Below are 14,962 nucleotides of genomic sequence, written 5' to 3'. Positions count from 1 at the left end.
TGAAGCCATTATTTTATTCTGGTAGGCTCATAGCTGGCAACCTGGAATAAAAAATCCATACCGTGGTGTTGTAGTATGGCCTGTTCCTGAAAACATTGAAATCACTGTGACACTTTTTAAGGTAAGTTTCATTTTTATAAAATAAAGAATTTATTATATAATCATGGTTCTAAATGAGAGAATATTTCACTATTAATGGTTCTATACATTGGGGTCCATCCTCGTACCTTAATGTGCATTATTTTTAGGGATATAGCAGTTTATTAACAATGCAAGGGTATCAGGGTATTTCATGGTCTATAAAGTCAGAATAATTTGGTAGTCCTTTTGAATTTATTATAATTAAGATACTTCTTTTACTACTTCCTATGTTCTATCCATGGGAAAATTTATAGTGCTTTTCCTTTAAGAAAGTTGTGGTTTGTGGAATTCTTAGTTCTGAGCCTCATTTTGTTAGCCATGTTTGGCTAATACCAAGATATGTTTTAAAATGAGCATTTGATAAATACTTTAACAACTGATAGCTCAATTTTGAAAACATATTTTAATAAATACTACTTTTATAATTATTCATAGTGTGTGTATACATTTTTTTGGGATACCCTATATTTTAGTGATGATAGTATTAGAAGATAAATTTTAAATTTATATTTGGTAAATATTTTACTGATATTAATATTTTACTTATTTTTTTAAAAAATGTTTTTATTGATTTTTTAGAGAGAGAGGAAGGGAGAGGAATAGAGAGATAGAAACATCAGTTAGAGAGAAACATCATTGATTGGCTGCCTCCTGCATACCCCCTACTGGGGATTGAGCCCATAACCTGGGCATGTGCCCTGACCAGGAATCGAACCGGCGGCCTCTTGGTTCCTGGGTTGATGCTCAACCACTGAGCTAAACATGCTGGGCTTGATATTAATATTTTATAAATATGGCTTAAAAGCAAAATTCTAGTGTAAATTCAAAGTGTAAATCCAAAAATACAGGTGTCCATATACCTACCAGCCTGTTTTATATACATGTTTTTTTCTTGAAAGTTTTCCATATTTCTGGAAACATTATAATGTATTTCTTGCACATATGGTGATTAAGTACTAACATATTTACTTTCCTAACCAACTCCTATCTACTTCAAAAAAAAAAAAAAGTAGAGACAACCTTTTTAGCCTCTTTGAAAATGATGAAATTAGAAAACGAATGCTTTATTTATCCTTTTTTTTTTTTTTTAATCCTCATCCAAAGATATTTTTCTATTGATTTTTAGAGAGAGTGGAAGAGCTAGGGAAAGACAGAGAAAAACATCGATGTGAGAGAAACACATCGATTGGTTGCCTCCTGCATGAGCCCTGACCAGGGCCTGGGCCAGGGAGGAGCCTGCAATCGAGGTACATGCCCTTGACTGGAATCGAATCTGGTACTCTTCAGTCTGTAGGCCAGCACTCTATCCACTGAGCCAAACCAGCTAGGGCTTATTTCTTCTTTCAGTCATTACAATTGTTTTGAAGTTACTTTCGCAGAAGGACAGGAGGAAGAGGGACATTTCATTAAGCATAATTTAGTAACATAAAGCTTGAGAAGCTGTAAGTATGTCTCTCTTCTCCGCGTCCAGCGCGGCTAGAGAGCGGTCTGGTTCCTGAGTAGGGACGGCTGGGGATTGAGAAAATGAAAGAAAGAGACAGACACAGAGATGGAAGAAAAAAGCTGGGGCCGGGTGGGACCACTGTCCTCTGACTGGGACAGGGACAGAGACAGTAACCCCGAGCCAATACAGCCTATTTATTTATACAGCAAAAAACAGGAAGTTTTACTAAAAGTCAAGACAAAGGAGATTATGTGCATTCTTGGGTGGTCCCCAGTCATATTCATTCCTGGTGCTTGGCTGGATTTAAATAACAAAACCCACCCCCTGGCACGTGGGCTGAAGGTCAAGCTGATAACACTCCTGCCTTTTGGCAAAGCATGTTTTCCAGGACGTGGCTTTGCCAATGCCACTGGCTTCAGCTGACAATAATTAAAGAAATGCCCATGTGCCTTCCCAGGTGCTCTCTACAAGAAGCTCCACTAAATTATATATATATATATATATATATATATATATACACACACACACACACACACACACACACACACACATATATACACACATACATATACACACACATATATATAGTTTTTAAATATATTTTTATTGATTTCAGAGAGGAAGGAAGAGGGAGAGATAGAAACATCAATGATGAGAGAGAATCATTGATTGGCTGCCTCCTGCACACCCCCTACTGGGGATCGAGCCCACAACCCAGGCATGTGCCCTGTCCAGAAATTGAACCAGTGACATCCTGAGCCACACCAGTCTGGCCACTAAATATTTCAGGACATTAAATTTAAGTAGAGCATTGTTATGTGGCTTAGAGTGTGAAATCTGTGTAAAAAAGTTACTTTTGATTTTGTTGTCGATTGTATTAATTCATTTATTCAGGAACTACTGCAGAGATCAGTAGAACAAAACAGTATGATGAATGTTAATGTACTAACCCATGAATGGAATACTACTTTCAAATGCTCTGTTTCATTTCTTCTATTTTACAAAACATTCTTAATATTTTATGTGTATTTTATAGTTTTGATATTACTGTTATTGGCTTTATAACATTATTTGATTATGCTTGTCATATATATACTATACTTGGTTTGCCTAAAATAAGGGGTGAGACAGTAGCTACTCTTCCTGTTCTCCAGGAGGACCAGAGCTGTCCCATTGCCTTTTAGTCAGCTGTCCTAAAAGCCTGTTATGAAACCCCTGTAATCCATATTTTTTCTACTGGAATAATACAGTAAGATTAGAAGTTAATTGTGAGACCTTTGGAGTATTTAATTTAATTCTCACAGCAACCCTAAGGTTCTATGATTATTTCCATTGTATTGAGATTAGAAACGAAGGTAACTTGCTCAGTTACACTGTGATTTAGCCCCTTCTTTTTTTTTGTTTTGTTAATCCTCACCCAAGGATATTTTTTCCATGGACTTTTTAAAGAGAGGAGAAGGGTGTAAGGGAGGGAGGGAAAGAGGGAGGGAGGGAAGGAGAAAAGGAGGGAGGGAGAGAGGGGGAGAGAGAGAGAGAGAGAGAGAGAGAGAGAGAGAGAGAGAGAGAGAGAGAGAGAAACATCAATGTGAGAGAGATACATCGATTGGTTGCCTCCCGAATGCACCCTGACTGGGGACTGGGGATGGAATCTACAACCCAGGTACATGCCTCTGACTGGGAGTCAAACCCGAGACCCTCCCATGTGTGGGCTGACGCTGTAGCCACTGAACAACACCAACACCGACCAGGGCTAGTCCTGTTCTGTATTCTACGTTGTACTGCCTATTCTGTAATCAAAAGACTTTGACTATAGATTACAACAGCAGCAAGATCTCTGACATTCTTGAAGAATTTTAAGTAATCTTTTGAGTGTTTTGATTCAGTCTGTTGTTTATATTGGTAAAGTAAATGAATGGACAGAGCTATACAACTTTTTTAAAAAAGAGGATGACAGTGAAGAGGAGTTAGAATAGAGCTGATAAATAGCGGACAGCCATGTGTTTGAGGAAAGGATATACACTGAGTGATTCTGAGTTGAAAGTGGCTGTTGAAATATGTCACTTGGAGGATTAGGAGATAAGTGTTGTTTTCAAGTACTGATGAGAATGTTCAGCATATCCTTATCACTGAACTTTTATGACTTTGAGTGTTATAGTGTGTAGGAAAATAAAACACACACCCAAATACCTCTTCCTGCCTCATTTGCTGTATCACTTGTGCTAAGGCAACCTTGTGACCATTTAAAATATTTAAAAAATATTTCAGTCAACATTTTTATCTTCCTGACTCCCCCATCCCACCAGAATTATAACAGAGAAAAGTAAATCAAGTAAAAAAAACTTTTTCATTTTTTCATGATAATTTTTGGATCTTGTTTTTGAACATCATTGAAAATATTCAAGTGAAAAACTTTTTCACATTTTCCCCCTTTTAAATTTTATTTTAATAAATTTTGCAATTCCCTTAATCTTGAAACTTGTAAATAGGAAAAGACTACTTTAAACCCTCTTTGTTGGAAGTATAATATTCACAGAGGTGTGCTCATAGTCGAGGTGCATTTTAAAGAACTTATCAATGTTTTATTTTTCTGTGATTTAACTAGAAATTAATTTCTTCAGCCTGCACGCTTGTTTTTGAAATTTGAATTAGATTGAAAATATCTGATGCTAGTAAAAGAATAACTAGCCTTTTAGGGTTTTGAGAAGGAAAAAAAGGCTCTTTAAGCCATTTTCAATTTTTCTCTCTACTGCAGTGGTATGAGAGGAGACTCGAGCAGTGATTTACACCCCTTTTCATCTCATGGCACACATAAATTAATTACTAAAATTCTGCAGCACACCAAAAAATATGTTTTTGCAGATCTGGAAAAAAAAAGGTATAATGAAATTCATTCATACTGGGTAGCTATTGTTGTGTTGGCTGTTGTCATTTTTTTATTTCACAATCTAAGGAAAAGAGGTTAGTCAATACCCCTGACTAAATAGTCAGGTAATGCTTGTTTTAAAAGTTCTTGGGGCACACCAGTTGAAAATCACTGCTCTGGAGCAGCAGTCGCCAACCTTTTGGACCTCAGGGACCACCAGTGGTCCGCGAATCACCGGTTGGCGACCGCTGCTCTAGAGGATAGAGAGTAGGACACAAAGAACACTTAATTGATTGAAGCTGAAAGCAGTCTTCATTACAAATGTTTTTGTCTAGTGAATAACATAGTTATTTATGTAGATACTAGATGCCTGATGCACGAAATTCGTGCAAGTGTAGGCCTTCCTTCCTCCGGGTGCCGGCACCGGCTTCCCTCCGGCCCAGCTTTGTCTGGAAGGACATCTGGTCTAATTAGCATATTACCCTTTTATTATTATAGATGCCATTTTGAAGTGTCTTCAAAATGAACATTACTGTTGCTATTTTACATGTTTTTACTCACTTTGCTGTATCAGATGTGTCCCTTGGTCCCATTGAAATTATTCTTTTAGGGGTAGTACATCATTGGTGTTTAAAAATAATATTTCAGCCATTGCCAGTGTGGCTCGGTTGAATGTTGTCTCGTGCCGGAATACAAAATTGAGATCTAAAAGATGTATGGTCCCAAGTGAACAACTAATAGTATTAAAAATATGCACTAGCTGTGCTGCAGCTAGGCTTCATTCCTCAACAAAATGAGGGGGGAGGGCAAGCAGGGTGGGTGGTAAAATGTCTCTTTCCTGAGCATTGTGTCTCGCTTTATTACTTAGTCTCTAAAGTAGCACTGTTTGTGCCTTAAATTCCCCATGGAAAAGCTTTTTCAAGCTTTATTATAGTATTTTCTGTCCATAAACCTAGTTCATGGGCTGGGCCAGTCTGGGCAAACAAATATCAAGTAGAGTTCTCTATCTTTCTTTCCCTTTTACCCTTTTCTACCTCTCCCTGCCCATTACCACCAAAGAAACTCCTTTTTGAAAGGTTTTTATCCTATTTGTGTGAATTTACTGATAGAAATAGTTGCCTTAATACGGCTTAGAATCAGTTGCTGCTGTGCTATTGCAGTGGAAAAAAAATAAGTAAACACATATAAAGAAGTAAAACTAACAAGTTTTGACTTTATCCCATAGGTATATAGGAGTCATTAAAGAAATTTGAGTTGGTACTAACATTGTTAGAATTGTGCTTTGGGAGAATCAATGTGTACAAGATTGATTGGAGGACAGACAGACTGAGAATGCTGCAGTTGCTTTTATTTAGGCACCGTGGTAAGGACCCAAAATAGGCTGTGGCAATAGAAACAGAAGATTAATAATAGTCTAAAGTGGAATCAGACATGAAAAAGATGCTTCCCTGGGAGCAGCATGTGGGACCTGAGACCCAGAAGGGGAATAGCAGAGCCCGTTCTCCTTCTTAGATTGGAATGTTGAGCCAAAAGCCTGCTCTATTTAAATATTGTCGCACTCTCAATATTTTCATCCCTCCCCCTTCTCTAATACATGGAAGTGACCTTGAATAACTTAATTGTACATATGATGGGACCCCACTACTTTTTTTTTATGTTTTATACTCTGTTGCCTTTTGCTTTTACTTACTAGTATTCTAATATCTGTAGAAGTCCTAAACCATCCCTCCTGGCTCACATGCCTTCTTTCTCTTCATAAAGGTTTTCATGTTCATTTCTGTAAAAAGTGATGTGTTGTTTTCCAGTATTTGGTGAAACCATGTATTTCATTCAGTACATATTTATTTCGATTATTTTTTTTTGTCTTAGAAAGCAAAGACAACTACTAGTATATTTGAATCCATATAACACCTCTACAGTCCCTTATATATAATAAGTATCTAATAAATATTTATCAAATAAATACTTGCAAAAATGTACTTCTTTTTTTTTAAGTTGTGTTTGGTTGTAGGATTGATTATCCTTCAATATATCAATAGCCATACCAGTTTGCCATTTTATGTAGAGTATGAGGTCCTTTGCAGTGCTTTGAAATCCCAGATGTTTACATAACCTCTGCTCAGAAGAAAGCCTTGCCTCAAGTGATACTTTTAATTTAAAATATTTACATGTATAAAAATGAAGGCAGGGCTTTATAGAAGCATCTAATATCTAAATAAAGTGCTTCTTAATAGTTTACTCGCTATCTGTCTGTGATCGGGTTTCTTTTTATCTTGTCATCTATGCAATGCTGGAAGATGATATGCATCAATATAAGTGAAATAGAGTATTTCTCAATATAAAATAATGCTTTAAATTTAGGGAAATAGAGTAAGCCGTTCTGCCTAAAACGTTGGTAAAGCTGAAAACAAGGCAGCCTGCATTTTATTGCTTGATTGATTACATTAAAGAAATGTGGCTCTTTTGGTTGTAGCATTGTTCCATGCACCAGAAGGTCATGGGTTCAGTTCCCAATCGGGGCATGTATGGAGGCAACTGATTGATGTCTCTCTCTTACATCGATGTTTTTCTCTCTCTCTCCCTTCCTACCTTTCTAAAATCAATTAAAAAAAAAGAAATGTATATCAATTTTATAATTTTGCTTTTATTACAGGATCCTCATGCAGAGGAATTTGAAGATAAAGAGTGGACATTTGTCATCGAAAATGTAAGCTAATGGCAAAGTCTGTCTTCTTTAACATTTTTACTATATACATTACTAAGGTACACTAGCATTTTGGTAATAGGAGTAATGTTGCCTTATAAAATTAAATAGTGATTTAAAAGTAAAAATGCTCTTCAGTACTGAATTATATATGTATTTTGGGGGCTTGAGGGAAAGACTATGTCTTTTTCAACTTTTTATCTGTTCAGCATCTAGCATGGTGCTTCTCACAGCAAATTTTCATTTAAACATTTGTTGAATGAAATCATGAGTGACCTTTGAAATCTTTTTAAAATAAAGCACATGCTTTACTTTTTGTTTGGGTTGAGGGATTCTAGGTTGGTGCTTTAATAATCTTTAATTTACATATTGTGGAATTTAAGTGACTGGCAGGTAGGTGTTTAGTAATATATTTGAATAGGGATTAGGGAAGATAGGCAATGGAAATATAGTAAATTAAAAAGAGTGTGGGTTCTGGAGTCAGATATTTCAAGCCCTAGCTCTTTCACTTACAAGCTCTGTGATCTTGGTTAGTTTCTTAACTTCTCAGCCATAATGGTTGTTGTGAGGATTAAATACTTAATTTTAATGAATATTAGTTTTTATAATTATCGTCATTGTTATCATGACCAGCATTAAAGTTCTATAATATATTTATAACAGATTTTAACATGCTTTGCAGCATATATTTCCTTCCCAAGTTAGCATATTGCATGACCTTGTTTTATATCTCAGTGATAAAAGGATTCTTACACTTTTTCCAGCAGTAACTGGGCCATTTTTAGTCTGAACGATCTGGGAAGCTTAGGAGGGAGGTCAGGTCCAAGCATAGCAGGTGGAGTTCTGATGGCTGGATATCAAGCCAATATCATGTTGAAGGTTCACACATGTTAACAACACTCTGGCTTTTCTGTAGTGATAGATTTGAACATTATACTTTGAATAGCCACTGAAGTTTTAAAAACAAACAGACTTAGATTTCTTGAAATTAGTTACAGCTTCAAAAGCTAGCTTTCATTCTCACATCAGGAACTTCTCCCCAATGTATGTTCTTTCAGTTTTCAATGTGCATGGTTGTGTTATACATCGAATCTAAAGTCTGTTTGTTAAGTTGATGTATGAAAGAATTAAATTTGGGTTGTAATTAATGGTAAAATGTGTAAAAAAAATGGTAACTTTATATTTGTTTAGAAAGGTGTTTTTACAACCCAATTACTCTTAGGATAGGGAAGCATACCAGTTCTAAATTTTTGAAGAATAGGTTATGGCCGAAACCGGTTTGGCTCAGTGGATAGAGTGTCGGCCTGCGGACTGAAAGGTCCCAGGTTCGATTCCGGTCAAGGGCATGTACCTGGGTTGCGGACACATCCCCAGTGGGAGATGTGCAGGAGGCAGCTGATTGATGTTTCTCTCTCATCGATGTTTCTAACTCTCTATCCCTCTCCCTTCCTCTCTGTAAGAAATCAATAAAATATATTTTAAAAAAAAGAAAAAAAAGAATAGGTTATGAACTAACTAACCTATTGAAAGGTGGAAGTAAAAAAAAAACTATATGGTATTCTGTGTTATATATTTTATAAAGGTGTTTTAAATATCAATAGAGAAATATTAAAATTTTAAATGAAAGAGATGTTAAACGGATCATGAGATAAAAGGGTATATTTTGAATTATCCTTTTCCTTTGGAGTTACGTGTTTCTCAAGTCAGAAAGTATATTTGATATCCTTTTAATGATATTTATTAAAGCTCATTTTGTTCATTTGTATATTTCTTACTCAAATAGTTGAAGTTGCTAGAAATGTGACTGTGAGGTAAGGAAATGTCGTTAGCAGGAAAACGGAAAATAAAATATGTTAGCATTCCTTCTGTACAAATGTTTATTAATGAATTAGACTTACAAAAATTCAAGAAACATAATATAGATGACTTTGAACTATTATTCATATTGTTTATAAAACTAATAAAACCAACATTTTTTTAAACTATTACTAGAGTTAAATTTTTCTATGCCATCCAATGATTCTAAAAACCTTAACTCTGAGTTATGTAGTGGGTAAAACACTGGACTTGTGGAGATTCTCAGCCATCATTATGCTTTTTAATAGCATAATGTCTCTTGACTCTCTGCCTCATACTCTTTTTTTAAAAAATATATTTTATTGATTTTTTACAGAGAGAGTTAGAAACATCGATGAGAGAGAAACATCGATCAGCTGCCTCTTGCACGCCCCCTACTGGGGATGTGCCCGCAACCAAGGTACATGCCCTTGACTGGAATCGAACCTGGGACCCTTGAATCCGGGGGTCGACGCTCTATCCACTGAACCAAACCAGTTAGGGCTCTGCTTCATACTCTTATTTGAAAATAATAAATTTTTCTTTCTCTCATATCATAGTATAGAGAAAACATGAACTTTTGGTTGGGTTAGAATTGACTATAAATCCTGATTTTGTATCTTCAAAGCTGGTGACCTTCAGTAGGTTATATTCTAGGACTTAGTTTCTTCATCTAAAAAGTAAAGTTTTTTTGTTTACTGACCTCAGAGGGCTTTTCCTAGGTTTGTGACTTTGTTTCAGTTGATAGAAATATTTTATTAACTTTTTGAAAATTTCCTTTTTGTAGATCAAATTTTTGGTTTTCAAGTTCATGAAGAATTAAATATTTAAAATAATTACCTAGTATACCATTTTGGAATAAATTAATATCTCCCTAATTTATATCTTTCTTTAAAAATCCATATCTCTATATGTATTTTCTGTATACTTTTAAATCTGGAATGGAATTGTTGTGAGTTTCTTATTCTGAACTTCTTAGCACAACAGTTTTTTTGCCTCCTACTTCTTGTTTCTATAATAGCTACTTTCTATGCCAAATTAAAAAAAAGAAAAGAAAATTAACTTGTGTGGGTGAAAAAAAGGTGAAGGGTATAAGAGGTATACCCTTCTAGTTATAAAATAAGTCAGTGCGATGACAGATGACAGATGGTTACAAGATTTATATCAGTCATCACTTTGAAAGGTATGTAAATGTTGAATAACATTTCTTGCATTCAACATAATATTGTATGTCAACTGTAGTTTAATTTATTTTAAAAATGGAAAATTGAATTGTGGTATAAACTTGCTTTTCATGTTGAGGAAGATATTAGTCATTCTAGCGGAAATCTAATTTCTCAGTTATGGGTATGAAAAAAGTATACCCATCTTTTAAGAGGTAGCAAAACTTAGAGAGAAATCTAGGTATTGAAGATCTAATTTGAAGAAAATTAAAATTAATCAGAATGTGGGAGGGAGGCAGTTTTTCAGCTGTCAATAATGATGACAATAATTAATAATGCTTGCTAGGAACCCAAATGCAATAAAATAACATTTATTAGATGAATTTCTTATGATTTTATTATTACTGGCTTATAGCTATATTTATAGCAAGTGTTTTTTTTAGAGACAATAAGGGATTTGTCTATTTTACTAGCACCATGTTTATTTTTTAAAAGAGTTGTTAAAGAGAGAAAGGTAAATATTAAATACATCCATTATCATATTTACTTATATTGTATATAGTTACCAGATTTTGGAGGTATTGTGAAATTGCTGTGTTCTTAATACACGGGAAAAAGCATGAATGTATGTTATAACCAAATCATTTAAAATATATAACTTAAAAGAGAATATAATAAGTTACATACTTTAAATTAGAATAACTATCCCAAATTGTGATCTATCTAATCTCAAAGGATGAGGTAGTATAATTAAACCTAAAATAAAACAAAAAGAAAAATAGTGTATTCTTTCCCGGAAAATAGACCAGGATTGGGCAGGAACTTAATTTCTTTCTGCCTGGACCAACTCCTATATAGTGAGAGGAATAAATGAATTTTGAGAATAATTTTCTTCTTTCCTATCTGGGTATTAAATCTTTTTATGTGCTCTGGAAAATTGAGGTCAAATTTCTGAGATGCTAAACAGGACCTCTGCTTGGATAAGTAAATTTAACGGGAAAAGTTCTGTTCTATATATGTCTGTATATACCACAAAAAATTTTTTTTTACATAATGCCTTTTGTGTAATAGGTACTCAGTAGATATTTGTTGAAAGAGTGAATGATTATAGTTAACTGTTAGAAATCCTGTAAAGATTATTATTTTTAAGGGAGGAATTATAGCTCGTCCTGTAAGCATCCTGAGGTCACCTGAAAATGGTTTGCTATTCTCTTGACCCAGAAAACCCCACAAAATCATGCAAATCAAGAGGTTCAAATCTTTGTGTTCACTTTAAGAACACTCATGAAACTTCCCAGGTCATCAAGGTTATGAATATCTGAACAGCCAACCATTATCTGAAGGATGTCACTTTACAGAAGCAATGTGTGCCATTCCGTTACTAGAGTAGTGGAGTTGGTAGATGCGTCCAGGCCAAACAGTGAGGCTGGAGTTGCAGGGTCAGTGGCCCAAAAAGAGTGCTGAATTTTTGCTGCACGTGGTTAAAAATGCGAACAGTAATGCTGAACTTCAGGGTTTAGATTATTTGGTCATTGAGCACACCCAGGTGAACAATGGTCTGAAGATGTGATGCAGAATTTACAGAGCTCATCAGTGGATTAATCCATACATGAGCTCTCCCTGCCATATTGAGATGATCCTGCTGAAAAAGAGCAGATTTTTCCCAAACCAGAAAAGAGATTGCACAGAAGAAAAAAAAAAAATCCTTGAAGAAACGAAAACATAAGGCCTGGGAGTAAATTCTGCATAAGATAAATGCTAATAAAAGTAAAGAGAGGGTGAGAGAGAGATTACCTAAAAATCCATCAACTGTATAGAAGAAAAATTTAAAAAGTAGACTCTAGTGGCAGAGAGATAGTATGTGAAGGATCCCATTTGCCATTACATAGAAGTTCTTCTGATCTACCTCTACTTAATTTACATAGATTACCTCATACTTCCCATGCTGTCAATAAAACATCCTGGTTTTAACCCCACATGTGTCAACATGGTTAATAGGCGACTACTTCATTTAATTAACCAACTCTCTGTGCCATTCAGATCATTTAAGAGGGATTCTACTATAAATGTGTATTAAACAAGTCATTCTCATGAGATCTGTCTGTGTTCTCATCTATAGGATTAAAAAATGGCTCTTAGATATTTTCTTTTAAACCAAAATTCAGTATATGTAAACATTTCATTTTTTCAGGTAGTAGCAGTTTGCTTTACAGTAGTCCGCCCTTACTTACAGGGGATATATTCCAAGACCACCAGTGGATGCCTGAAACTACAGATAATATGGAACCCTGTACATACATACCCAAGATAAAGTTTAATATGAATTAGGCAATTTCATGGATAGAAGATTCATTTTTTCAATCTTAGCATGCATTTTTTATGTGTTTTTTTAAATAGTTAAGAACTTTCACCTTTTCACTTAAAGGAAGCACTTACAGTTTTTGTTTGTTATATCTGCCAGTATTACTAGTTTTATGCTTTGGGGCCATTATGAATAAGCAAAAGGGTTACTTGAACACAATGTTGCAATATCTCTACAATCCGATAACCTAGAACAGCCCCCTTGAGTGTGGCTCTTCCACAAAATACCACGTGTGGGCACGCACGTACAGTGCGATTGAAACTTCGTGGCCACACTCAAGGGGCCAAAGAGCCGCATGTGGCTCGCGAGCCGCAGTTTGCCGACCACTGACCTAGAAGACTACTAAATGACTAATGGGCAGATAGCCTATACTCTGGACAAAGGGATGATTAACTCCCTGGCTGGATAGAGTGGGACAGCCCGAGATTTTATCATGCTACTCAGAAGGGCATACAATTTAAAAGTTATGAATAGTTTATTTCTGGAATTTTCCATTTAATATTTTTGGACCGCAGTTGACCATAAGTAACTGAAACCTTGAAAGTGAACTCTGGACGAGAGGGACTATTATATTTGACATTATCTAATGTGTTTTTAACCTTTCAAATAAATGAGCCAATATCCATTTATTCATTAAGTAGCAATTAATTCACTGTGCATGTATTTTGTGCTTGGCACTGTTTTAGGCTAGAAATACTGTAGAGTGGTGTATAAACCATGAAAAAAATCTTCATGGGGCTTACATTCCTGTGTGTGTGTGTGTGTGTGTGTGTGTGTGTGTGTGTGTGTGTGAGGTGGGGGGGAGAGTGAAGGAAAGAGAGAATAAAAATTATTGTCTGAGAAATATGTACTATGTTAGATAACAAATATATAGTGTATGTTACATGACAAATATATAGTATGTTAGCAAGTGCTATGTAGCAAAAGCAGAGAAGATATAGATAGGGATCTCCCATTTTATTCCATGGATATAATGAGCCTTCTTATTCCTTGTAAAGTCTCCAAAAGAGAATTCAGGCATGCTTATCAAATTAATTTAAAATATATTAAAATTTTATTAAACAAATATTATGAGGTGTGAGAAAATTTAAAAATAACCTTGGGAGTCTATATAAACCTTTTTTTAGGTTGCAGCTCCCCTCAGTGGTGAATGATGAAATTGACTCTAGTCTGGAGGAATAGTTCTATTACTGTAACAATAATATATTACAAATGTTGTGCTCTGTCTTACATTTTAATGTGCTTCCACATTATGTACAGAAGAACTAGTGAATTTCAAAGGACTAAAGTTTGTCTTTTCTTGTAAAATCTGGGTTTTGTTAAAGGTTTTTGGTAAATTGTCCAGACACTGAAAAGTGTTCTGACACTTTGAACGGAAATTTTAATACCTTTCTTTTCCTTGTACAATCAATAAAAAACATTTTAAGTTTTTGCTTAACATAAAATATCCCAATAAAACATAGAGGTCATCAAAGCATATTACCCTAACAAATTTATTTGGCACTTACTGTATACCAGATATTATGTGGAATATTTTATACACATTATCTCATTTACTCATTACAATAATTGTGAATCAGATATCAATATCTTTATTTTATAGATAGATAAAGAAAGTTACTTAGGTTAAGTAACTTGCTCAAGGTTATATAGCTAAGAAGTCAGGATCTTATCCATTTTGTCCTTCTTCATGGTCTTCACTCTTAACTTCTGTGCAATAACTACTTCCCTTAGTGACAAAGATGAAAATAATTTGAAATTATAGAATCATAGATAATTTTTAATCTGTCTTCTTTAGTGAGAAACCTGTGAGGGATATATGTATTAGATTAGTAAAGGTAGTCTTTAATTATTGTGCATTTTCAGGCTAAAAGCTATTGGGATTAATTACTTGACTGCTGCTAGACATTACAAAATGGAATCCCAGAATTTATCAGTTCCTAGAATTCTGAGTATTTTTTCTCAAAGCAACCTTCCAACCTCTTTGTGTAAATTGAGATAATGCTGTCTTCCTCTTTTTGGTTCTTTTGTTTCTGGTTACCGAGAAGATTTCCCATTTTTTTCTGCGCTTTCTTCTTTGGACCAGAAAGCTACTTATACATAAATGATTTTATTACTGCTAGCTTTGTAACTTTAGACAGGTTATTTAATCTTTTATAGCCTCAGTGCACTCAGGTATGAAAATTATGGTATAAATATCTACTCCATAGGTTATTAAAGATTAGAAATAATGTATGTAAAGCATCTAGTTCAGTAATGGGTAACTACTTTGATCATTTTAAAGGAAAAGAAGCTAGATTTCCAAATTTATTGTTGTAGGATTTTAGTTTTCCACTCCTTTATACCATTTATGCCTCTCATTGATATCTAGACTTGATGATTATCTTAAATGAATAACAACTTACAAACATCTCACTTAGATTAAATTTAAACTTAAAAATATTTTAAT

General features: G+C 34.6%; 1 protein-coding gene across 1 annotated transcript in view; it reads left to right on the top strand.

Annotated features, from left to right (window-relative positions):
- The window catches only part of EHBP1 (EH domain binding protein 1), a 276,286-nt gene that overhangs the window by 15,765 nt on the left and 245,559 nt on the right, over nucleotides 1-14,962 (top strand). The window contains exons 3-4 of the mRNA XM_023745988.1: nucleotides 26-121; nucleotides 7,102-7,155. Coding sequence (XP_023601756.1) covers nucleotides 26-121; nucleotides 7,102-7,155 — 150 coding nt within the window. The remainder of the gene's footprint in view (nucleotides 1-25; nucleotides 122-7,101; nucleotides 7,156-14,962) is intronic.

Source organism: Myotis lucifugus, unplaced genomic scaffold, assembly GCF_000147115.1.
Source record: "Myotis lucifugus unplaced genomic scaffold, Myoluc2.0 scaffold_6, whole genome shotgun sequence".
In the NCBI taxonomy this organism is placed as follows: domain Eukaryota; kingdom Metazoa; phylum Chordata; class Mammalia; order Chiroptera; family Vespertilionidae; genus Myotis; species Myotis lucifugus.
Note: the sequence above shows the minus strand (reverse complement) of the source record. Positions and strands in the feature narration are given on the sequence as shown.